Source organism: Pseudophryne corroboree, chromosome 8 (genome assembly GCF_028390025.1).
Source record: "Pseudophryne corroboree isolate aPseCor3 chromosome 8, aPseCor3.hap2, whole genome shotgun sequence".
NCBI classification, from domain to species: Eukaryota; Metazoa; Chordata; class Amphibia; order Anura; family Myobatrachidae; genus Pseudophryne; species Pseudophryne corroboree.
Window position 1 is genome coordinate 444725485 of NC_086451.1, and position 26995 is coordinate 444752479.

The 26995-nt window shown below is 48.3% G+C and overlaps 1 protein-coding gene across 1 annotated transcript in view; it reads left to right on the top strand.

Annotated features, from left to right (window-relative positions):
• The first annotated feature begins 10636 nt into the window (after positions 1 to 10636).
• LOC134949524 (carnitine O-acetyltransferase-like) overlaps positions 10637 to 26995 on the top strand; it is a 28723-nt gene continuing 12364 nt past the window's right edge. The window contains exons 1-9 of the mRNA XM_063938149.1: positions 10637 to 10831; positions 12414 to 12644; positions 12805 to 12923; positions 13197 to 13250; positions 13897 to 14062; positions 14624 to 14798; positions 14880 to 15058; positions 15308 to 15408; positions 16275 to 16403. Coding sequence (XP_063794219.1) covers positions 10787 to 10831; positions 12414 to 12644; positions 12805 to 12923; positions 13197 to 13250; positions 13897 to 14062; positions 14624 to 14798; positions 14880 to 15058; positions 15308 to 15408; positions 16275 to 16403 — 1199 coding nt within the window. The 5' untranslated portion in view covers positions 10637 to 10786. The remainder of the gene's footprint in view (positions 10832 to 12413; positions 12645 to 12804; positions 12924 to 13196; positions 13251 to 13896; positions 14063 to 14623; positions 14799 to 14879; positions 15059 to 15307; positions 15409 to 16274; positions 16404 to 26995) is intronic.

Below are 26995 nucleotides of genomic sequence, written 5' to 3' on the forward strand. Positions count from 1 at the left end.
TTTCCTTTAAATACATTTCATTTAAACACGTGTTTCCCTTTAAATATACACCAAGCCTGTCTTGAATATAAAATAAATACATTTAAACATGTCTTCCTGCAATGGTGCACAGAGCACTACATATGACATGTTAAAACACATCATTCAACAAACTTTTAAACAGTCCGCAACATGGCGCTGGGCACGAGGGTTAACCCCTTCAGTGCCGCAGACGCCATTACACGTGTGGCTGGCTAGTCTCTCCGGCCACAGGAGCCCACAGGACAAACAGAGCCTCTGTTTCTCTGACGTCCTAGTGGATGCTGGGAACTCCGTAAGGACCATGGGGAATAGACGGGCTCCGCAGGAGACTGGGCACTCTAAAAGAAAGATTAGGTACTATCTGGTGTGCACTGGCTCCTCCCTCTATGCCCCTCCTCCAGACCTCAGTTAGAATCTGTGCCTGGCCAGAGCTGGGTGCTCCTAGTGGGCTCTCCTGAGCTTGCTAGAAAGAAAGTATTTGTTAGGTTTTTTATTTTCAGTGAGATCTGCTGGCAACAGACTCACTGCTACGTGGGACTGAGGGGAGAGAAGCAAACCTACCTGCTTGCAGCTAGCTTGTGCTTCTTAGGCTACTGGACACCATTAGCTCCAGAGGGTTCGAACACAGGGCCTGACCTCGATCGTCCGTTCCCGGAGCCGCGCCGCCGTCCCCCTTGCAGAGCCAGAAGACAGAAGAGAAGCGATGAAATCGGCGGCTGAAGACTCCTGTCTTTATTAAGGTAGCGCACAGCACCGCAGCTGTGCGCCATTGCTCCCACAGCACACCACACACTCCGGTCACTGTAGGGTGCAGGGCGCTGGGGGGGGGGGGGGGGGCGCCCTGGGCAGCAATAAAAATACCTTTGGCATAAAAATACACATAATACAGTCTGTGACTGTATATGTGTAAAACCCCCGCCATTTTATAGTCAGAAACAGGACAGAAGCACGCCGCTGAGGGGACGGGGCCTTCTTCCTCAGCACACCAGCGCCATTTTCTCTTCACAGCTCCGCTGGAAGGAAGCTCCCCATGCTCTCCCCTGCAGTATCCTGGTACACAAAGGGTGAAAAGAGAGGGGGGGGCACATAAATTTAGGCGCAAAAATTGTATATACAGCAGCTACTGGGTAAACACGGAGTTGTAGTGTAATCCCTGGGTTATATAGTGCTGGGGTGTGTGCTGGCATACTCTCTCTCTGTCTCTCCAAAGGGCCTTGTGGGGGAACTGTCTTCAAATAGAGCATCCCCTGTGTGTGTGGTGTGTCGGTACGCGTGTGTCGACATGTCTGAGGTAAAAGGCTCCTCTAAGGAGGTGATAGAGCGGATATGTATGTGAGAGGGTGTCTCCGTCGACAATGCCGACACCTGTTTGGATATGTGTAAGTGCTAAGGTGAATTTATTGCACAAATGGTTAGGGAACAGACAGGAAATCTACCCATGTCTGTCCCTATGTCACAGAGACCTTCAGAGTCTCACAATGCTCACTATCCAAAATAACAAAAACTGGTATCGACATGGAGTTTAACTCCACTGTCGACTACGATAATGCAAAGTTACAGCCAAGATGGCTAGAAGGTATTCAATATATGATATTGAAATAAAAGATGATTTGCATATCACTGATGACTCATCTGTCCCTGACACGAGGGTACACATGTTTAAGGGGAAGAATGCTGAGGTAAATTTCCCTCCTCTCATGAGGAAAAAGAGCGGGAATCTCCAGACAAGAGACGGCAGCTTCCCACAAGAGAATTCTCAGGCTGTATCCTTTCCCCACTAGGGCCAGGATGTGCTGAGAATCTTCCCCTAGGGTGTCCTGTTTGCACAGACGGTAGCACTTGCTATTCTCAGGGATCCTGCAGATAGCGTGCACATTCTAGTATACTACCCAGACCGGCGATTGTGTCGGCAAGGGTTTATAGCGCTGTGGCAGCGTGGACAGGTACCTTATCAGCAGAGATTGAGACCCTAGTAAATATATTAAAGATGCTGTCTTAAGTGATAGATATATAGTTATAAAGCATGCCCAAAGAGACATGAGTATACTGGGTCCTAGAGTCAAAGCTATGTCGATCTCTGCTTGACGTGTCCTGTAGAATATGCATTGGACAGATGATGCCGACTTAAGAGGCATATGGAAGGTTGAGGATTGTGTGGAGAAGGGTTCTCGGGCCTGGTCTCCACAGCTATAGCTGGTAATTCTGCTAGTTTGCCTTATATTCCTGCACAGCCTAAGAAAGCACGACATTATTAAATGCAGCCTTTCGAATAAAGAAACAAGAAAGTCTGAGGTGCGTCCTTTCTTGTCAGAGCCGGGATTAACACAGCTAGTTCCCAGGAACAGAAGTCCTCCCCGGCCCCTACAAAAATCCACCTATGCCGCTGGGGCTCCACAGGCGGAGCTAGGCCCGGTGGGGACACGCCTTCGTAAGTTCAGCCACAAGTGGGTTCACTCCCTGTTAAGTCCCTGGGCAATAGATATTGTGTCTCAGGGATACAAGCTGGACTGTGAGAAGATGCCCCCTCACCGACGGCCCTGCGGGCTTCCCCCCAAGAGGGGGAGCCAGTGTTAACTGCAATTCACAAATTGTATCTTTAACAGGTGGTGGTCAAGGGTCCCCTCCTTCAACAAGAGGGTGTTATTATTCGACCATGTTGTAATCCCGAAACCAGACGGTTCGGTCAGACCCATATTGAATTAAAAATCCCTGAACATATACCTGAGAAGGTTCAAGTTCAAGATGGAATCGCTAAGAGCGGTCAGGGCAAGCCTAAAAAGAGGGAGACTTTATCGTGAATCGGGTCATAAGGGATGCATACCTTCATGTCCCCATTTATCCACCTCATTAGGCGTACCTCAGAATTGCGGTACGGGATTGTCATAACCAAGGTAATGGCGAATATGATTGTGCTCCTGCGGAAGCAAGGTGTCAATATTATCACGTACTTGGACGATCTCCTCATACAAGCGAGATCAAGAGAGCAGTTGCTGAACAGCGTATCACTTTCTCTGGAAGTGTAACGGCAACACGGCTGGATTCTATATATTCCAAAGTCGCAGTTGGTTCCTACAGCTCATCTGCCTCTCCTAGGCACGATCCTAGACACAGACTAGAAAAGGGTTTATCTCCCGATAGAGAGAGCTCAGGAGCTCATGACACTGGTCAGGAATCTATTAAACCAAAACAGGTGTCAGTGCATCACTGCACTCGAGTCCTGGGAAGGATGGTGGCATCATACGAGGCCATCCCCTTAGGCAGGTTCCATGCGAGGACCTTCCAATGGGACTTACTGGACAAGTGGTCCGGCTCACCTCTTCAGATGCATCGGTTAATCACCCTATCCCCCAGGGCCAGGGTGTCTCTTCTGTGGTGGCTGCAGAGTGCTCACCTTCTCGAGGGCCGCAGATTCGGCATTCAAGACTGGATCCTGGTGACCACGGATGCAAGCCTCCGAGGGTGGGGGGCAGTTACACAGGGAAGAAATTTCCAAGGTCTGTGGTCAAGTTAACAGACTTGCCTTCACATCAATATCCTGGAACTAAGGGCCATATACAACGCCCTAAGTCAAGCGGAGATCCTGCTTCGCGACCAACCGGTTCTGATCCAGTCAGACCGCAGGGGTTCATGTAAACCGCCAAGGCGGCACAAGGAGCAGGGTGGCGAGGGTAGAAGCCACCAGAATTCTTCGCTGGGCGGAGAATCAAGTAAGTGCACTGTCAGCAGTGTTCATTCCGGGAGTGGACAACTGGGAAGCAGACTTCCTCAGCAAGCACGACCTCCACCCGGGAAAGTGGGGACTTCATCAGGAAGTCTTCACGCAGTTTGCAAATTGATGGGAACTGCCTCAGGTGGACTAGATGGCGTCCCACCTCAATAAAAAGCTAAAAAAGGTTTTAAGCCGGGTCAAGGGACCCTCAGGTGATAGCTGTGGTCGCACTAGTAACACCGTGGGTGTTCCAGTCGGTCTATGCATTCCCTCCTCTTCCTCTCATACCCAAGGGTTGAGAATTGTAATAAAAGGAGGAGTGAGAACAATATTCTTTGCTCCGAATGGGCCAAGAAGGACTCGGTACCCGGAGCTGCAAGAAATGCTCTCAGAGGACTCAGGGCTTCTGCCTCTCAGACAGGACATGTTGCAACAGGGGCCCTGTCTGTTCCAAGACTTACCGCGGCTGCATTTGACGGCATGGCGGTTGAACGCCGGATCATAGCGGAAAAGGGCATTCCGGATGCAGTTATTCCTACGCTGATAAAGGCTAGGAAAGACGTGACAGCAAGACTTTTTCACTGTATATAGCGAAAATAGGTTGCTTGGTGTGAGGCCGGGAAGGCCCTACAGAGGAATTCCAGCGGGGTCGATTCCTGCACTTCCTACAGTCAGGAGTGACTATGGGACTAAAATTAGGATCCATAAAGGTAAAGATTTCGGCCCTATCCATTTTCTCTCAAAAAGAACTGGCTTCACTGCCTGAAGTTCAGACGTTGTTCCGGGGGTGCTGCATATTCAGCCTCCTTTTGTGGCACCTTGGGATCTTAACGTTGTGTTGGATTTCCTGAAATCCCACTGGTTTGAGCCACTTAAGACCGTGGAGCTAAAATATCTCACGTGGAAAGTGGTCATGCTATTGGCCTTAGCTTCGGCTAGGCGTGTGTCAGAATTGGCGGTTTTGTCATGTAAAAGCCCTTATCTGATCTTCCATATGGACAGGGCAGAATTGAGGACTCGTCCCCAATTTCTCCCTAGGGTGGTATCATCGTTTCATTTGAACCAGCCTATTGTGGTGCCTGCGGCTACTAGGGACTTGGAGGATTCCAAGTTGCTGGACGTAGTCCGGGCTTTGAAAATTTATGTTTCCAGAACGGCGGGAGTCAGAAAGTCTGACTCGCTGTTTATTCTGTATGTAGCCAACAAGGTTGGTGCTCCTGCTTCGAAGCAGACTATTGCTCGCTGGATCTATAGCACGATTCAGCGGGTTCACTCTGCGGCTGGATTGCCGCATCCAAAATAGGTGAAAGCCCATTCCACAAGGAAGGTGGGCTCTTCTTGGGCAGCTGCTACTTGGTCGGGGTCAAACAAGTTTGCTAAGCTCTACAAGTTTGATACCCTGGCTGAGGAGGACCTTGAGTTTGCTCATGCGGTGCTGCAGAGTCATCCGCACTCTCCCGCCCGTTTGGGAGCTTTGGTATAATCCCCATGGTCCTTACGGAGTTCCCAGCATCCACTAGGACTTCAGAGAAAATAAGAATTTACTCACCGGTAATTCTATTTCTCATAGTCCGTAGTGGATGCTGGGCGCCCGTCCCAAGTGCGGACTCTCTGCAATACATGTATATAGTTATTGCTTAACTAAAGGGTTATTGTTATGAGCCATCCGTTAAATGAGGCTCAGTTGTTGTTCATACTGTTAACTGGGTATGGTTATCACAAGTTGTACAGTGTGATTGGTGTGGCTGGTATGAGTATTACCCTGGATTCCAAATCCTTTCCTTGTTGTGTCAGCTCTTCCGGGCACAGTTTCCCTAACTGAGGTCTGGAGGAGGGGCATAGAGGGAGGAGCCAGTGCACACCAGATAGTACCTAATCTTTCTTTTAGAGTGCCCAGTCTCCTGCGGAGCCCGTCTATTCCCCATGGTCCTTACGGAGTTCCCAGCATCCACTTCGGACTACGAGAAATAGAATTACCGGTGAGTAAATTCTTATTTTTCCTAATCTGAGCCGTTCTGGCGACATAAATTTTCAAAGCTCTGACCACATCGAGAGACTTTGACTCCGCCAAGGCCTCAGTAGCCACTCGCACCACAATAGGCTGGTTTACGTGAAAAGATTAAACCACTTTTGGCAGAAAATGTTGACGAGTTCTCAACTCTGCTCTAGCCGCATGCACAATCAAATAGGGGCTTTTGTGAGACAAAGCCGCCAATTCAGACAGTCGCCTTGCGGACGTCAAGGCCAACAACATGACCACTTTCCAAGTAAGGAATTTTAACTCAACCTTTCGCAAAGGTTCAAACCAATGTGATTGCAAAAATTGCAACACCACATTAAGATCCCACGGTGCCACAGGAGGCACAAATGGAGGTTGGATGTGCAGCACACCTTTTACGAAGGTCTGAACTTCTGGAAGAGAAGACAATTCTTTCTGAAAAAAGATCGACAAGGCCGAAATCTGTACTTTACTAGAGCCTAACTTTAGGCCCGCATCCACACCTGCTTGTAGGAAATGGAGCAAACGCCCCAGGTGAAATTCTTCCGTAGGAGCCTTCTTGGATTCACACCAAGACACATATTTTCTCCAAATACGGTGGTAATGCTTTGCCGTTACTTCTTTTCTAGCCTGAAGAAGTGTGGGAATGACTTCACTGGGAATACCCTTCCGGGCTAGGATTTGGCGTTCGACCACCACGCCATCAAACGCACGGCCCCTGTTGTAATAGGTCCTCCCGAAGAGGAAGAGGCCAGGGATCTTCTATGAGCAATTACTGAGGATCTGGATACCAGGCCCTTTTTGGCTAATCCGGAACAATGAGGATCGCCTGAACCCTTGTTCTTCTTATAATTTTTATCACCTTTGGAATGAGTGGAAGTGGAGGGAACACATATACCGACGGAAACACCCACGGTGTCACTAGGGCGTCCACCGCTATCGCTTGAGGGTCCCTTGACCTGGAACAATATCTCTGAAGTTTCTTGTTGAGGCGGGACGCCATCATGTCTACTTTAGGAACTCCCCAACGACTTGTCACTTCTGCAAAGACCTCTTGATGAAGACCCCACTCTCCTGGATGGAGATCGTGTCTGCTGAGGAAGTCTGCTTCCCAGTTGTCCACTCCTGGAATGAAGACTGCTGACAGAGCACTGGCATGTCTTTCCGCCCAGCGAAGAATCTTCGTGGCCTCGGCCATTGCCGCTCTGCTCCTTGTTCCGCCTTGGCGGTTTATGTACGCCACTGCTGTCACGTTGTCTGACTGAATCAAGACAGGAAGACCTTGAAGAAGATGTTCTGCTTGCAGTATGCCGTTGTAAGTGGCTCTTAATTCCAGAATGTTTATGTGTAGACAAGCTTCCTGGCTCGACCACTTTCCCTGAAAGTTTCTTCCCTGTGTGACTGCTCCCCAGCCTCGGAGGCTTGCATCTGTGGTCACCAGGATCCAATCCTGAATCCCGAACCTGCGTCCTTCCAGAAGGTGAGAACTGTGCAGCCACCACAGAAGGGAGATTCTGGTCCTGGGAGATAGAATTATTTTCCGGTGCATGTCCAGGTGAGACCCGGACCACTGGTCCAACAGGTTCCACTGAAACACCCTGGTATGGAACCTGCCATACGGAATGGCCTAGTAGGCCGCCACCATCTTCCCCAGCAACCGAGTGCATTTAAGAACTGACACCTTTGCCAGTTTCAGAATCTGTTTTACCATGTTCTGTATTTCCAGAGCTTTTTCCACTGGAAGAAAAACGCTCTGCAATTCTGTATCCAGAATCATACCCAGGAACGACAGCCGTGTCGTCGGATCCAACTGTTATTTTGGCAAATTTAGGAGCCAACCGTGTTGTTGCAGAATCGTCAGTGAAAGGGCAACATTCCCCAACAATTGCTCCTTGGACCTCGCCTTTATGAGGAGATTGTCCAAGTACGGGATAATTGTGATTCCCTGCTTGCGCAGGAGAACCATCATTTCCGCTATTACTTTGGTGAAAATCCTCGGAGCCGTGGACAGACCAAATGGCAACATCTGAAATTGGTAATGACAATCCTGCACAGCAAATCTCAGGTAAGCCTGATGTGGAGGATATATGGGGACATGTAAGTAGGCATCTTTTATGTCGACCGACACCATAAAATCCCCCTCTTCCAGACTGGAGATCACTGCTCGGAGAGATTCCATCTTGAATATGATTTTTTTTCAGAAAGAAATTGAGGGATTTTAAAATTGGTCTGACTGAGCCGTCCGGCTTCGGGACCACGAACAGTCTCAAATAAAAGCCTTCCCCCTGTTGTGACGGGGGCACCTTGACAATTACTTGATTTTGACACAACTTTAGTATCGCAGCGCTTACTATCTCCCTTTCTAGAAGAGAAGCTGGCAAGGCCGATTTGAAAAATCGGTGAGGGGGCACATCTTGAAACTCTAACTTGTACCCTTGGGTTACTATGTCTACTATCCAAGGATCCAGGTCCGAGTGCACCCAGACCTGACTGAAGAGTTGGGGACGTGCCCCCACCGGTGCGGACTCCCGCAGAGGAGCCCCAGCGTCATGCGGTGGATTTGGTAGAAGCCGGCGAGGACTTCTGCTCTTGGGAACTTGCCACAGCCTGTGACCTTTTTCCCCGTCCTCTCCCCCTCGCAGCAAGGAAGGAGGACCCACGTCCTTTTTTGAATTTATTGGGCCGAAAGGACTGCATCTGATAGTGAGGCGGTTTCTTCTGCTGTGCAGGAACATAAGGTAAAAATGAAGACTTACCCGCGGTAGCCGTAGACACCAGGTCAGTGAGGCCGTCACCAAACAAGACCCTACCGTTAAACGGTAGAGACTCCATCGCCTTCTTATAGTCAGCGTCAGCATTCCATTGATGAATCCACAATGCTCTCCTTGCTGAGACTGCCATGGCATTGGCCCTTGATCCCAATAGGCCAATATCCCTTACAGCTTCTTTTAAATATGCTGCAGCGTCCCTGATGTGACCCAAAGTCAAAAACACACTATCCCTGTCTAGGGTATCTACCTCAGATGACAAGTTATCGGCCCACTTTTCAATAGTGCTACTCACCCATGCCGAAGCAACGGCACGCCTGAGTAGTGACCCTGTAGTAACGTAAATGGATTTTAGTGTATTTTCCTGCTTACGATCAGCAGGATCCTTTAGGGCTGCCGTGTCAGGGGACGGAAGCGCCACCTTTTTGGATAGACGCGATAAAGCTTTGTCTACCGTGGGGATTGACTCCCACCTTTCCCTGTCCCCAGAGGGGAACGGATATGCCACTGGAATTCTTTTGGGAACATGTATCTTCTTGTCAGGATTTTCCCTAGCCTTTTCAAAAAATGCGTTCAGTTCATGAGAGGGAGGAAACGTTACCTCAGGTTTCTTTCCTTTAAACATACAGACCCTAGTATCAGGAACAGCAGGGTCCTCAGTGATATGTAATACTTCTTTTATCGACACAATCATGTACTGAATACTCTTAGCCAGTTTTGGATGTAATCTGGCATCACTATAGTCGACACTGGAATCAGAGTCCGTGTCGGTATCTGTATCTGCTATCTGGGTAAAGGCACGTTTCTGTGACCCCGAAGGGGTCTGGGCCTGTGACAAAGCATCTTCCATGGATTTCCTCCATGTCTGGTTCTTAGACTCAGATTTGTCAAATCTCTTAGTCAATCTAGTCACATTTTCGTTTAAAACACTCAACATATTCACCCAATCATCCGTCGGCGGTGCCGACATGGCCACTCTCACAGTATTTTCTGTCCCCACTCCAGCCTCCACCTGGGAAGAGCATTCAGCCTCAGACATGTCGACACACACACCGACACCCACAACCACACTGGGGCTATAGGAGACAGACCCACAATGAAGCCTGGCAGAGAGACACAGAGAGAGTTCAGCCAGCTCACACCCAGCGCCTATCCCGGTACTGAAGCAAGTAACGAGACTGCCCAGACCTGTTAGCGCTTTCCATATACTGTATATAATTTAGCACCAAATCACTTGTGCCTCCCCTTCCTGCCGTCACTGAAGTCTTCTGATCTTCTCATACTCACCCGGCTTCTGTCTTCTGGCTCTGTGAGGGGGGTGAAGGCGAGGCTCCGGGAACAAGCAGCTAGGCGTACCAAGTGATCGAACCCTCTGGAGCTAATGGTGTCCAGTAGCCTAAGAAGCAGAGCCCTTGAACTCAGAAGAAGTAGGTCTGCTTCTCTCCCCTCAGTCCCACGATGCAGGGAGCCTGTTGCCAGCAGGTCTCCCTGAAAATAACAAACCTAATAAAAGTCTTTTTCTGAGAAACTCTGGAGAGCTCCTCAGTGTGCATCCACTCTCACTGGGCACAGAATCTAACTGGAGTCTGGAGGAGGGGCATAGAGGGAGGAGCCAGTTCACACCCATTCAAAGACTTATAGTGTGCCCATGTCTCCTGCGGATCCCGTCTGTACCCCATGGTTCTTGAAGCATCCCCAGCATCCTCTAGGACGTATGAGAAATATGTATGACTCTAGATTTTTGTATGCATGGTCAGGGCGAGCACACAGTGTTTATTTAACATGCTCTGGGCAGGGCTGGGCATGGTTTCCTGGGCACTGTGGGCAGCTATGGAATGTGCATGCCTCAGCATCACACAATCAGGGGCTGGGGGCTGGACACTGCAGGCAGCATGCTTTCCCTGAGCCCAGTCTGTGTGCAGGATCTCACCACAAGGCAGTGTCCTGCATCTCTGCACATTGTGTTCTTCTAGTGACCCTTATAAACCAGTACCTTGCTCACAAGAAGTGTAATGACAAAGCAGTGACATCACATTACCAGAGGTCAGACATTCACACTGCCTGCATATAGAAGGTCACTTTATATATCCACCACAACATATGTTTCCCACACACGTGTGTGTGTACAAGCTATCCTCTCATGCAGGCTCCACCCAGCAGGAAGTGTGGATCTGTCCCACCCATGCCACTCAGGCCTATTCCTTCCCCCACACCACTTGCCGTGGACAACTCCTGGGGGTAAATTTCCCCTTGTCCCAGAGAGGAGGAGGGGAGCCAGCAGCTGGCAGGATGATCCGGAATATGATATATTACATAGCACCTCTCAGGGTTTCGGTGAGATATCACATTATTCCTGTTTTCTAAATGCCTGCAGCCTATCACACTTCATGATGATAAGACAGACTTGCAGAGCATTGCAGCTTTCTGACTGCTGTGTAATTACATGCAATAGGCACCAGCATGGTATTTTGGCTTTAGGGACCTGTGTTGCATTAATGTTTTGTTAGGGAGATTTAAAGCATTGCAACTACTGTATGTTTACAGCTTTGGCAGAGTTTCCTCAAAACATGCAGAGCATTGCGGCACCTTCAGTGTTAATAGCTCTGCTGTCCTTACTACATGTGCATTGCAACTCCCAGTACTGTGCTTCCTATGTAGAGACTGTAGTCAGCGTGTATTAGTTAGGCAGTTGTACGTAAGGTGCTGTGAGTCTGGAATACATTCTTATTATAATATCATTGTTTTGTATTGTAGTAATCGGTTCTTTGTATTGGGAAAAGGTAGACATAGTTGCCTACCCTCCCTCATTCTGCAGGAGACTCCCTGAAATAGCAGCAGACTCCCTGAATAGTTCAGCAATCTCCCTCATTGCACCTTTTTACATTCTTGGGGAAAAAAAGAAATCAGAGCTATATACATTCAAATGGGATCATCCGTGCCATTTCCCTATATTGGTTATAAGGCACAATGATCCCTATGGCTACATGCATTTTAAATAAGGTTTCTCATGGCCACTTACAGTATATGGAACCTCTCGTAAAACACATTACATGAACAAATCCTGCGAAATATCAGTGTCTTTTCTTTAACAAGTAGATCTTACTAACTTTGGGGCTCATTTACATTTGGATGTAAGTCATTTTCATGACACGCCTCTCAGATACAGCAGTACACATCCGCGCTGATAGGTGTTACTTTCACATCTCCCTGAAATGCCTTTTCAAAAGTAGGCAAGTATGAGGTAGCAGCACCCACCTATGGTGGATGTAACATTTATAGCAGCCTCCATACTCTTCAGAGTTATATAAAGCACTGATCGCACTTTAGAACCCTAAAGCGTATGTAAAAACAACATTATAGCTTAGGGCGGCATTGTTAAAAGGTTGACGCATAAGATCATTGATACACTTGAATGTACCTGTGTGCAGGGAATACACCTGATGGTAAGTGAGTGCAGTAAGGGAGGGGGTTATGAAGACAGAAAGCTGTAGTTGTCAAAGGAATGATTCCCTTTTAGTTTATCTGGTTACAGGTACATGGGCAGATTTATCAAAACCTGGAGAGAGATCTATAGATTGTAAGCTTGCGAGCAGGGCCTTCCTACCTCTATGTCTGTCCGTTTTTACCCAGTTTTCTTCTATTACTGTTGTTCCAATTGTAAAGCGCGACGGAATATGCTGCGCTGTATAAGAAACTGTTAATAAATAATAAAGTACCAGCCAATCAGCTCCTGCCATTTTTCAAACAGCCTGTACAGTGGCAGTTAGGAGCTGATTGGTTGGTACTTTATCTCTCTCTCCAAGCTTTGATAAATCTGCCCCATAATGGGAATTCTAATTCCTGTAATCTTGCGCCTTCTTCTTTTTTAGTAGAAATAGACTGTTTAATCCCGATTACCGCTCTCTCCCCTCCGCAGCTCCCCTTCTCTTTCCTCCGTAGGTTACACACTCCCCCTACGCTTGCCCGCCAGCCAGTCCCTGACCTCCGGCAGATCCTCGCCCATTACCTGCGCTCCCTCCAGCCCCTGGTAAGTGAAGATGAGCTGGAGAGCACCCGGGAAATGGTGGAGGAATTTCTACGTCCCAGAGGACAGGGAGAGGAGGTGCAGCATCAGCTACAGAAGAGAGCGGAGCGCACTGACAACTGGGTGAGCAACTTCCCGAAATGTCATTCATCACAATCTGACCCCCCCCCCCCCCCTGTAATGTGCACCCCTTATCCTCTGTCTTTGCATGTCCTCTGATATACCCCTTCTCTCTTGCCCCAATCTCCGCTGATCTACCTGTCACCTTTTTCTGCCTCCTCAGCTAACAGATTGGAGACAAGAGTGCGTTTACCTAGAGAACCACCTGCCGCTCCCAGTACACTCCAGCCCAGCTGTCATTCTCCCCCAGCAGGAACACAAAGACTGGAGGGGACAGCTGAGGTCAGTACAGCAGAGCGGCCACTGACATACACAGTATAGTACAGTACAGTACAGTACACACCCTCCTATATCATCTATTTACACACTGTGAGGCTATTCTTTATGCCGTATGTGTAGAAAGAATAAATTCACGACCTTATTCCTAAATGCTGATGTCCCAGTCTCCCAAGGTTTAAATGTCCCCCATCGCCGACACTGCTGCACGTTGGAGGTGGGAGCGCTGTATCCTTGATTAATCTTCGGGGTCTCTTAATATGTTCCTTTTGTTTTCAGATTTGCTTCTAAACTGATCTCTGGTGTCCTGGATTTCAAAGCCAAAATCGAGAGGTGAGTTTATAATTTCCATCTTGCGCCGTCTCGTTCCCCGCTTACTTATCGCACGTCCTGTACCTCACCCACTGCTGGAGTGAGAGGTGGCTCCTCGTCCCCGGGCTCTTACTGGCACATGACCCCTGTAAGAGGACGGTTCCCACATACACTATGTGGGGTACATTACACAGCGAACCATATAGGAAAGCAACGCACAGAGGTGCACCTGGGATACTGTTATACGTTTCTAAATTAAAAGCTAGGGGAACCGTTGAGCTTTGTACCAGCAATGCCAGTGAGACTATCCTACCCTGGTTTCCCGGTTCCAGCTGCAGATCTGTATTGGTATGAATCTTTAAACTTGTATGGACAGGAGGTGTGTACTGAATGGGGCACCTCTGATTGGACATTTAGCCCTGGCTATGCTGTCAGGTGACACATTCGATATGCACATCTCGTCCTAGCAGCTTAAGGTACCTAGATGAGCTTCTGTCCTCCAAGTGCTCGACTCCCCATCATATAACTACTAATCTATTAAATCTACTGCTGTAATCTGCTCACTGTGGTGGTCCTGATGAAGGTCCTCATATTGAGCTGATTTACTAATGATGTCATTTGCTTAATGCGAAAGGAATAAGTCCCTCTTCCTACTTTTACCTAACAGCCCCGAGGGTCTGGAAGACTTATGGCGGGGACGCAGATTGTGCCCTGATCAGTATCACAAGTTCTTTGGATCCTGTAGAGAGCCCGGCTACAAGAGGGATCGGGTCCTTCTGCAGCCGCCAAACAAATCTCCCCCTCATCACGTGACTGTCTGCAGGAACTACCAGGTGAGGGCACGTCGCGCCTGCCTGGATGCGTCCTGTAACAGGGTGGCTGATAGCATCATCAAATGTACATTATATCATATACAGGAAGTATTAATATTACTGGCGCTAAATCACTAGAGTAGGAGGAATTTTCCCCCTGAACATATCGGACTTCCTGTCATTAAGGGGTCTATTTACAAAGCCTTGGATGGAGATAAAGTACCAGCCAATCAGCTCCCAGCTGCCATGTTACAGGCTGTGTTTGAAAAATGGCAGTTAAGAGCTGATTGGCTGGTACTTTATCTCATGCACTTTACCTCCATCCAAGGCTTCGTAATAGACCCCTAAGGCCTTTAATGGACACTGCAGGGAGTCTACAGTGGGTGATTGACATTGCATAGCGCATACCAACCAATCGGCTATCATCTTTCATTGTCAGGCTACTTTAGACATTTAGTAGCTGATATCCGATTGGGTGCTATAGATTACATTATATCATTGCACTTTGCAACCTATCATTATTAATAAATACATTGTCTTGTTTCAAATGAATATATAAGCCGCTTTGCCATCTTCCATCAGTTTTTCGAGCTTGATGTGTACAACAGTGATGGTTCGCCGCTGACCGAAGATCAGATCCACCAGCAGATGCTGTTTCTGCGAGCGCACTCCAAGAAGACCGACAAGGAGCCAGTGGGGGTGCTCACCACCGACCACCGCAATAGCTGGGGGCGTGCGTACAGCTCCCTCATCCGGGGTGAGTTTAGAGGCTTGCACAGTGATTGGTCAGTGGTGTAGTGAGGACTAAGCGTGACTCTGTTATGTGTCTGCCCCCCAGATCGGCTGAACAGGGATTCCGTGCGCAGCATCCAGCGCAGCATCATGACCGTGTGTTTGGATGCTACGGCACTGAAGTTCTCCGAGGACCTGTACAGCAGCCGCACAGCCGCGCAGATGTTGCACGGAGGGGGGAGCCATGCCAATAGCGGCAACCGCTGGTTTGACAAGACCTTGCAGGTGTGAGCACAAGTGTTTCCTCCATACATCCTGCGCTTTATCTTTCCATTGCACTAATTAGGAACTTTCCAAAAGTTATTATTGGGTTCAAATAATGCCTGCAGCTAAAGCTCGTTATCGCTCTATCCCCTCATTACACACATCTGTTCCCTACACTACTCTTCACTAATGCCTCACTACATCGCCCCAAATACTACTAACGCCTTGCAGCGCCACTGCTTGCAGTGACACTGAGTATGACCCCTGCAGTTCGTGGTGGGAGAAGATGGAACATGCGGCCTGATATACGACCAAGCGACGGCCGATGCCTCGGCGGTGGTGACGATGCTGCGCCATGTTTTGGACTACTGGTATGTGATATATTGGAATGTATGGTATAAGGTGTGCAATATAATATGTTAGTGTAGTGCTAGACTTTGTAATAACTCCTTACCTCCAGGATGCCTATTGATGATGATGATGATCGGAGAGTATGCGGAGATTTAGCAAACCTTGGAGAGAGATAAAGTACTAACCAATCAGTTCCTATCATCTTACAGGCCGTGTGTGGGAAATGACAGTTAGGAGCTGGTTGTTTGATACTTTGGGGACTATGGGGTCTATTTACTAAAGCCTTGGAGGGAGATAAAGTGGACGGAGATAAAGTACCAGCCAATCAATTGTAATTTTTCAAACCCAGCCTGTGACATGGCAGTTAGGAGCTGATTGGCTGATACTTTATCTCCGTGGACTTTACCTCCATCCAAGCTTAGTAAATAGACCCCTATGTTCTAAGCCTTGGAGAGAGAGAGAGAGAGTACCAGCCAACTAGCTCCTAACTGCCATGTTACAGGCCGCGTTTGGAAAATGACTGGAGCTGATGGCTGGTACTTTATCTCTCTCCATGGCTTAGTACAAAGGCCCCTTTTATATCTCTCTCCAGGTTTTGATATAATCTCCCCCTATATTGTATGTGTGGTACCCTGGATAAGGTGAGGAGTTTAATGTGATGTCATGTAGTGTAGGACCTACCCATAGTGAGTATTTGTGATTGAGGGGTCTATGTACTAATCCTTGGAGGGAGATAAAGTACCAACCAACCAGCTCCTATCAGCTGCTAAGTGCCATGTTACAGGCTGCTTTTGAAATATTACCACTTTATGAAGGCTTTTACCCAAAGGCGACACGGTATCCTGCTCAAAGTATAGTTTCATCACTCTTCTTACTCCTCCATTAGTTCCAGGGGTCCCAGTCTGCTGCTACCCCGCACTCCTATCACCAGGGTTCCTCCCCCAAGGAAGCTGTACTTCAATTTCCCCCCTGAGACCAAACAGCACATAGAGCAAGCCAAGCAGAACCTGGACATGTGAGTGAGGAGGGGAGGGGAGGGGGGGGGGGGGGGGAGTGGTTCTATGCATGGGGGTGTGGGGTTATAATAAATACTGTAACCATGGGGAATATGGACATAAAGCCTGACGACCGTTCTGAGCTCTGTTTAATCATGTAACACTGACATAATGAATGCTGGTCTGGCATTGCAGGAGTACCATAGTAATGTAACTAATGGAGAAATGTCTTCATTATTTTTCTATGGATTATCAGTAAAACGTGTAAAGAGAAATCATTTGCACAGATTATTTCTCTACATAACTGCAAAGTGCATCAGTGATGTCCCTAGCCGCCTAGCACATTGATAGGCCGCCCTCACACGAATACTGGTTCAGACTACAAAATGGCCGCCGTAATTGAGTATACCTCATCTGCTGTTTGCTACTGACTGGACTCATGCTGAGAAACGCTTCCTGTTCATGTCATGCGGCCCTCAGCAAACACGACACTACATTCATAGGGATCAGTACGAAATCCCGCTGGACGGGATCCCGGCGGTCGGAATACTGACACCGGAATCCCGACCAGCACAATCCCGACGGGTGGCGAGCAGAACGCAGCCCCTTGCGGGCTCGCTGCGCTCGCCACACTGCGGGCACGGTGCCTCGCTACGCTCGGCACACTAATTTATTCTTCCTCTATGGGTGTCGTGGACACCCACGGAGGGAGAATATGTCGGGATTGTGCCAGTCGGGATTCCGGTGTCGGTATTCTGACCGCCAGGATTCCGTCTGGCGGGATCTTGACCGCATCCCAATTCATACACTCATTACAACATTGCAATAGACTAAACACCTAAACAGCCCCCCCCCAATGCAATCAATTTTGAATGCAGCTGCAATACTAATCTTCCCTGCAAAATGTTCCTTTACTGCTGCCCAGTGCTTAAGTGGTCCTAGAGGGACGCAGTTAATTTCCCCGAATGAAGGGATCCTGGCGGTCGAAATACTGCCCGCCGCTCTGTATTTCCACTCGGGTGGTGGTCCATACCACCACCCGTGGGGGAATATAATAATGTGGCAAGTGAAGCTCGCCACCAAGCCTGAAGCGTGGCAAGCGCAGCGAGCCTTCAAGGGAACCCGCTGCTCTCCAGGTCGGAATTCCGATTGGTGGGATTTCGGCGTCGCTATTTCCACCGCCGGGATCCCGACCTAGAGTGGTGGTGGAACTCGCCTCTCCTCTCCCCAGGTGCCTATCTAATAAAGGGATTGCACACGCATGCAATAAAGGGGCGTGTCCTCAAAAAGAAAGTGGCGTGGTCACGCAATAGTACCCCTAATTCAAATTATACCGAACAGTAGTACAATCTTATTCACATTACACCCGATAGTAGTGTCCCTTATTCATGTTATGACACACAGTAGTGCCCCTTATACACAAAGCCCAGTAGTAGCACCCACAGTAGTAGTGCCCCTTATGCAATGCCCACTGTAGTGGTAGTGCCCCTTATGTAGAGCCCATAGTAGTGGTGCCCCTTCTGCACAATATTGAGTCTCTCATACATTCATTACCTGCTCCCATTCCCAGTTACAGGACTGTTCCAGCGCTGCTCAAATATGCTAATGCCACAGGGGGGCGCCTGCAGGAAACAACACACCTTCTCTATGCAGCGATGATCCGGGAGCCTCAGCTTACTCCCACTGGCCACCGAAACTCCTCTCCCAGGCCAGGAAATCTGTATCCAAACATGCAGCCTCTGGCCTCAATACTCCTACAAACCGAGGGCAACGCTGTCCCCTGCTCTGCCCCCCAAATGCATGTCAATCATTCTGCAGCTAGGGGAGGATCTGCAAGTTACAACTCAGGACCCGTTCTGCACATGTGCAGACCCTCAAACATTGTAGCTGTACGTAAAGCATTGGGTTTATGCAGAGGTGTAGCTAGATGCCATGGTGCCCAGAGCAAGGGTATTTTCTCTGACGTCCTAGTGGATGCTGGGGACTCCGTAAGGACCATGGGGAATAGCGGCTCCGCAGGAGACTGGGCACAAAAGTAAAGCTTTAGAACTACCTGGTGTGCACTGGCTCCTCCCCCCATGACCCTCCTCCAAGCCTCAGTTAGATTTTTGTGCCCGAACGAGAAGGGTGCACACTAGGTGGCTCTCCTGAGCTGCTTAGTGAAAAGTTTAGTTTTAGGTTTTTTATGTTCAGTGAGACCTGCTGGCAACAGGCTCACTGCATCGAGGGACTAAGGGGAGAAGAAGCGAACTCACCTGCGTGCAGAGTGGATTGGGCTTCTTAGGCTACTGGACACCATTAGCTCCAGAGGGACCGATCACAGGCCCAGCCATGGAGCTCGGTCCCAGAGCCGCGCCGCCGGCCCCCTTACAGAGCCAGAAGACAGAAGAGGTCCGGAAAATCGGCGGCAGAAGACGTCCTGTCTTCAACAAGGTAGCGCACAGCACTGCAGCTGTGCGCCATTGCTCTCAGCACACTTCACACTCCGGTCACTGAGGGTGCAGGGCGCTGGGGGGGGGCGCCCTGAGACGCAATAGAAACACCTTGGATGGCAAAAAAATGCATCACATATAGCTCCTGGGCTATATGGATGAATTTAACCCCTGCCAGAATACACAGAAAAACGGGAGATAGGCTCCGCCCCCTTCTCGGCGGCCTTATCTCCTCAGCACACTGGCGCCATTTTCCCTCACAGCTCCGTTGGAGGGAAGCTCCCTGGCTCTCCCCTGCAGTCACTACACTACAGAAAGGGTTAAAAAAGAGAGGGGGGCACTAATTACGCGCAGTATTAAAAATACAGCAGCTATAAGGGGAAAAACACTTATATAAGGTTATCCCTGTATATATATATATAGCGCTCTGGTGTGTGCTGGCAAACTCTCCCTCTGTCTCCCCAAAGGGCTAGTGGGGTCCTGTCCTCTATCAGAGCATTCCCTGTGTGTGTGCTGTGTGTCGGTATGTTTGTGTCGACATGTATGAGGAGGAAAATGATGTGGAGACGGAGCAGATTGCCTGTAATAGTGATGTCACCCCCTAGGGGGTCGACACCTGAGTGGATGAACTGTTGGAAGGAATTACGTGACAGTGTCAGCTCTGTATAAAAGACAGTGGTTGACATGAGACAGCCGGCTACTCAGCTTGTGCCTGTCCAGACGTCTCATAGGCCGTCAGGGGCTCTAAAGCGCCCGTTACCTCAGATGGCAGATATAGACGCCGACACGGATACTGACTCCAGTGTCGACGGTGAAGAGACAAATGTGACTTCCAGTAGGGCCACACGTTACATGATTGAGGCAATGAAAAATGTTTTACACATTTCTGATAATACGAGTACCACCAAAAAGGGGTATTATGTTCGGTGAGGAAAAACTACCTGTAGTTTTCCTGAATCTGAGAAATGAAATGAGGTGTGTGATGATGCGTGGTTTTCCCCCGATAACAACTGATAATTTCTAAAATGTTATTGGCATTATATCCTTTCCCGCCAGAGGTTATGGTGCGTTGGGAAACACCCCCTAGGGTGGATAAAGCGCTCACACGCTTGTAAGAACAAGGGCTCTACCCTCTCCTGAGATGGCCGCCCTTAAGGATCCTGCTGATAGAAAGCAGGAGGGTATCCTAAAATGTATTTACACACATACTGGTGTTATACTGCGACCAGCAATCGCCTCAGCCTGGATGTGCAGTGCTGGGTTGGCGTGGTCGGATTCCCTGACTGAAAATATTGATACCCTAGATAGGGACAGTATATTATTGCCTATAGAGCATTTAAAAGATGCATTTCTATATATGCGTGATGCACAGCGGAATATTTGCCGACTGGCATCAAGTCTAAGTGCGTTGTCCATTTCTGCCAGTAGAGGGTTATGGACACGACAGTGGTCAGGTGATGCGGATTCCAAACGGCATTTGGAAGTATTACCTTATTAAGGGGAGGAGTTATTTGGGGTCGGTCTTTCAGACCTGGTGGCCACGGCAACAGCTGGGAAATCCACGTTTGTACCCCAGGTCGCCTCTCAACATAAGAAGACGCCGTATTATCAGGCGCAGTCCTTTCGTGGGCAAGCGGACAAAAGGTTCCTCATTTCTGCCCCGTGACAGAGGGAGAGGAAAAAGGCTGCAGAAATCAGCCAGTTCCCAGGAACAGAAGCCCTCTCCCGCCTCTGCCAAGCCCTCAGTATGACGCTGGGGCTTTACAAGCAGAATCTGGCACGGTGGGGGCCCGTCTCAATGAATTTCAGCGCGCAGTGGGCTCACTCGCAAGTAGACCCCTGGATCCTTCAGGTGATATCTCAGGGGTACAAATTGGAATTCGAGACGTCTCCCCCTCGCCGTTTCCTAAAGTCGGCTTTACCGATGTCTCCCTCTGACAGGGAGGCAGTTTTGGAAGCCATTCACAAGCTGTATTCCCAGCAGGTGATAATCAAGGTACCCCTCCTGCAACAGGGAACGGGGTATTATTCCACACTGTTGTGGTACTGAAGCCGGACGGCTCGGTGAGACCGATTCTAAATCTAAAATCTTGAACACTTACATACGGAGGTTCAAATTCAAGATTGAGTCACTCAGAGCAGTGATTGCGAACCTGGAAGAAGGGGACTACATGATGTCTCGGGACATCAAGGATGCTTACCTTCATGTCCCAATTTACCCTTCTCACCAAGGGTACCTCAGGTTTGTGGTACAGAACTGTCACTATCAGTTTCAGACGCTGCCGTATGGATGGTCCACGGCACCCCGGGTCTTTACCAAGGTAATGGCCGAAATGATGATACTCCTTCGAAGGAAGGGAATTTTAGTTATCCCTTACTTGGACGATTCCCTGATAAGGGTAAGATCCAGGGAACAGTTGGAGGTCGGTGTAGCACTATCTCAGGTAGTGTTGCGGCAGCACGATTGGATTCTCAATATTCCAAAATCGCAGCTGATTCCGACGACTCGTCTTCTGTTCCTAGGGATGATCCTGGACACAGTCCAGAAAAAGGTGTTTCTCCCGGAGGAGAAAGTCAGGGAGTTATCCGAGCTAGTCGGGAACCTCCTATAACCGAGCCAAGTCTCAGTACATCAATGAAAGGGTTCTGGGAAAAATGGTGGCTTCCTACGAAGCAATCCCATTCGGCAGATTCCACGCAAGAACTTTCCAGTGGGACCTGCTGGACAAATGGTCCGGGTCGCATCTTCAGATGCATCAGCGGATAACCCTGTCACCAAGCACAAGGGTGTCTCTCCTGTGGTGGTTGCAGAGTGCTCATCTTCTAGAGGGCCGCAGATTCGACATTCAGGACTGGGTCCTGGTGACCACGGATGCCAGCCTGCGAGGCTGGGGAGCAGTCACACAGGGAAGGGATTTCCAGAGCTTATGGTCAAGCCGGGAGACATCACTTCACATAAATATCCTGAAGCTAAGGGCCATTTACAATGCTCTAAGCTCAGCAAGACCTCTGCTTCAAGGTCACCCGGAGTTGATCCATTCGGACAACATCACGGCAGTCACCCACGTAAACAGACAGGGTGACACAAGAAGCAGGAGGCAATGGCAGAAGCTGCAAGGATTCTTCGCTGGGCGGAAAATCATGTGATAGCACTGTCAGCAGTATTCATTCCGGGAGTGGACAACTGGGAAGCAGACTTCCTCAGCAGACACGACCTCCACCTGGGAGAGTGGGGACTTCACCCAGAAGTCTTCCACATGTTTATAAAACTCGACAAGTATTGCGCCAGGTCAAGCGACCCTCAGGCAATAGCTGTAGACGCTCTGGTAACACCGTGGGTGTACCGGTCAGTGTATGTGTTCCATCCTCTGCCTCTCATACACAAGGTACTGAGAATTATAAGATGGAGAGGAGTAAGCACTATATTCGTGACTCCGGATTGGCCAAGAAGGACTTGGTAACCGGAACTTCAAGAGATGCTCACGGAGGATCCGTGGCCTCTACCTCTAAGAAGGGACCTGCTCCAGCAAGGACCCTGTCTGTTCCAAGACTTACCGCGGCTGCGTTTGACGGCATGGCGGTTGAACGCCGGATCCTGAAGGAAAAAGGCATTCCAGGTGAAGTCATCCCTATCCTGATCAAAGCCAGGAAGGATGTAACCGCAAAACATTATCACCGCATTTGGCGAAAATATGTTGCGTGGTGCGAGGCCAGTAAGGCCCGACGGAGGAATTTCAACTGGGTCGATTCCTACATTTCCTGCAAACAGGAGTGTCTATGGGCCTGAAATTGGGGTCCATTAAGGTTCAAATTTCGGCCCTGTCAATTTTCTTCCAAAAAGAACTAGCTTCAGTCCCTGAAGTTCAGACGTTTGTAAAAGGGGTACTGTATATACAGCCTCCTTTTGTGCCTCCAGTGGCACCTTGGGATCTCAATGTAGTTTTTGGGTTCCAAAAGTCACATTGGTTTGAACCACTTAAATCTGTGGAGTTAAAATATCTCACATGGAAGGTGGTCATGCTGTTGGCCCTGGCCTGGGCCAGGCGCGTGTCAGAATTGGCGGCTTTATCCTGTAAAAGCCCTTATCTGATTTTCCATTCGGACAGGGCGGAATTGAGGACTCGTCCTCAGTTTCTCCCTAAGGTGGTTTCAGCGTTTCACCTGAACCAACCTATGGTGGTGCCTGCGGCTACTAGGGACTTGGAGGACTCCAAGTTGCTAGACGTTGTCAGGGCCCTGAAAATATGTTTCCAGGACGGCTGGAGTCAGAAAATCTGACTCGCTGTTTATCCTGTATGCACCCAACAAGCTGGGTGCTCCTGCTTCTAAGCAGACTATTGCTCGTTGGATTTGTAGTACAATTCAGCTTGCACATTCTGTGGCAGGCCTGCCACAGCCAAAAATCTGTAAATGCCCACTCCACAAGGGAGGTGGGCTCATCTTGGGCGGCTGCCCGAGGGGTCTCGGCTTTACAACTTTGCCGAGCAGCTACTTGGTCAGGAGCAAATACGTTTGTAAAATTCTACAAATTTGATACCCTGGCTGAGGAGGACCTGGAGTTCTCTCATTTGGTGCTGCAGAGTCATCCGCACTCTCCCGCCCGTTTGGGAGCTTTGGTATAATCCCCATGGTCCTTACGGAGTCCCCAGCATCCACTAGGACGTCAGAGAAAATAAGAATTTACTTACCGATAATTCTATTTCTCGTAGTCCGTAGTGGATGGTGGGCGCCCATCCCAAGTGCGGATTGTCTGCAATACTGGTACATAGTTATTGTTACCAAAAAATCGGGTTATTGCTGTAGTGAGCCATCTTTTCTAGAGGCTCCTCTGTTATCATGCTGTTAACTGGGTTTAGATCACAAGTTATCTGGTGTGATTGGTGTGGCTGGTATGAGTCTTACCCGGGATTCAAAATCCTTCCTTATTGTGTACGCTCGTCCGGGCACAGTATCCTAACTGAGGCTTGGAGGAGGGTCATGGGGGGAGGAGCCAGTGCACACCAGGTAGTTCTAAAGCTTTACTTTTGTGCCCAGTCTCCGGAGCCGCTATTCCCCATGGTCCTTACGGAGTCCCCAGCATCCACTACGGACTACGAGAAATAGAATTATCGGTAAGTAAATTCTTATTTTTTTGCACCCCTCTCCCCTATACTGAATTGGGGGCCTGGCCAATATGTGAAAACATTTTACATTTGAAATGAAACAATAATTAAATTGGTGACGGTCAGTTCTAGACCTTGTAGAGCTCATAGCGAAAGTTTCCTTTTGGGTGCCCCCATCTATAAAATATGGACAGTGCGCGCCGAGGGCGAGCAACTAAAATATTGGGGCGTGGCCACATAATAGTACGAATTCACATTACACTGCACAGTAGTGTCCATTATTCACATTACATCACACAGTAGAGCTGCTTATACATATTATGCCACAGTAGAGCCCCTTATACACGTTATGCCATGGTAAAGACCCTCATACACGTTACACAACAGTAGAGCCACTATGGAAGTAGCTGTATTCAATTATTTACTTTTTTAATTCAATTAATTTAAAAACACTATGTATGCCCCTTGACTGACCTGACCTCACAACTCCCCAATCCCTTAGTGAAAATAATGCCCCAAAACTGACAACCTCCCCAGATCTGATAATCTCCCAATTTCTCAACAAAAATAATGTCCCAGACTTGTATGAGTGGCAGAAATAGCTGCTCCGCAGCAGCTTGAGGGGCAGAGAGAGCTCCAGCATATGCTGTCTTTCAATGTCTCCTGCTGACGCCTCTACCTGCTCTAATCTCCGAGTCAGTGTGCGCCTCCTCTGCTCCTTCTCCTCCTGCTCTGCGGCGCGTCCTCTAACTTTTCTGGCGCCTGGAGCTCGTGCTCCCCCGGAGCCACCCTCGCTACACCCCTGGGTTTATGTGTATCTCTGAATTAGGCCCATTGTGGAAAGTTAGGGCAATGTTAGGGTTAGCATCAGTAATACTCACCACTGCTATGGGCATACGTACAATGATCATGCTGCCCGTCGACAGTCTTTCAATGCTGACATGACGTTGATTTCCCGTTGATGTTGACATTCTGATTGTCGGCAAATTGTAAGCAGGGCCCTCTTACCTCTTTGCCTCTTGTTCTTCAGTTACGTTTTAATAACTGTTTTTAATCACTGTTTTGTGCCCAGTTCTAAAGCGCAATGGTATATGCCGGCGCTACAGAAGTTACTTTAATGAACAAAATATCCAGGAAGAACAGCACCCTAATCAGAGGCCTTTATATCCTCCAGTACGCCCCATCTCATCCGTACATAGCCGACTAAGATCTCCCTTACAGTGAAAAACGATATTTGTATATAGAGAAATAATTTATTTCTGCCCATGTAATGGTGTGTGCTCAAAGGATCGTTCTGTTGTCACATAAAGAGCCCTTGTGCGGATCTGGGTCACTAATTTAATAGAAATTATAATATTACTGGAAACAAAGAGCCCATCATCAGGCTAAAAGGATTATTTCACTCATACAGCGTCTGTTGTGTTCCTCCTTTAAATTGGTCTCGCATCTTCTGGGTTCAGGGCCTAATTCAGACCTGATCACAGCAGCAAAATCTTTCTCTAATGGGCAAAACTATGCGCACTGCAGGTGGTGTGTGTGTGGGAGGGGGAGATATAACATGCGCAGGGAGAGTTAGATATTGGTGGGTTATTTTGTTTCTGTGCAGGGTAAATACTGGCTGTTTTATTTTTACACTGCAATATAGATTTCGGTTTGAACACACCCCACCCAAATCTAACTCTCTCTGCACATGTTACATCTGCCCCACCTGCAGTGCACATGGTTTTGCCCATTAGAGAACAATTTTGCTGCTGCGATCAGGTCTGAATTAGGCCCAGAGTTGTGTTTTTAGAAACATAATAAAATCAAGATGTAGAAACCCACATATACCATTATACTCTGTCTGATAAACACCATAGCAGTAATGAAATAAAGATCATTTAAAGTTTGTCATGTATATAAAGTTTGTCAATATACATTATAATATAATAAATATTGTGGCTGCCAATACAGTTTATGTTTATCCTCTTTATAGTGTGATGTTCTCCTTACTTTATCCTGCCGCAACAGCTCAACAGGACATACTTTATATTCCCTTTAGAGAATGATGCGCCTTTATGGAAGCATTAATCCTCTACTAAGATGGTCGCCGTTTGGTCTTCTAAGCATACGCTGCACCATCTTGTCACTGTGTTAGAGTGCTACAGTGAGACACTGTTGTGTTCCACTTCGCTCCCAGAAGCACTGGCGTATTTATAATGGGTGCCGTGTGTGCAGAGTTCCACGGCGACAAGAACAGCACTGAAGAAATTGCTAGGAAAATGGCACGGCAGCCATTTTCCTGGTGTTTCATGAATGTAAAGAAATCACTGGGAAAATAGGCATTGCACCATTTTCCCAGAGACCTGCATATGCTCACTAGATTCTGAGACAGTGCTAGGGTCCCCTAGTGCCCAGAGCCTGCTGGCTGGAAAGGAGGGGGACCAGACGGAGCCCTTTTACACTGGCCTCCCCTTCTCTAGATGCACACCTGCCCAGAGGCCGTTACTGATTGTATGTAACAGTGAGTACGCCTGTACAAACATGCTGCTTAGTACACCATACTGCAGGTGTAGTATTGGGCTATTTGGTGAGCTATCTGCAGCCAGAATAAGAAAGTGGCAACTACTGCAAACTCGATATCAAATGGAAAAAGCATTTTCATTGAATATTGGTGGTTGTCGAACATTATTTGATATGTCCATCCATAGACTAGGTCTGTAGTCAATCAGCAAGTTATAAAAATGATAATTATGAGTGTATTTTAGTTTATTAGAGATGTTATTTATTTATTAACCGTTTCTTTTATAGCGCAGCATATTCCGTTGCGCTTTACAATTAGAACAACAGTAATAGAACAAAACTGGGTAAAAACAGACAGACATAGAGGTAGGAAGGCCCTGCTCGCAAGCTTACAATCTATAGGGAAATAGGCATAGATACACAAGGATAGATGCTATCTATTGCATAATGGTCCACCAGATTGCTAGGTTCTTAATGGGTTGTATGATGACAAATGTGTCAAAATGTGTGATGTTATGTATACTGTACAGAGAGGATGTAATTAGATAGGGAAGCACTGAAGGTTATGTGGGTGGG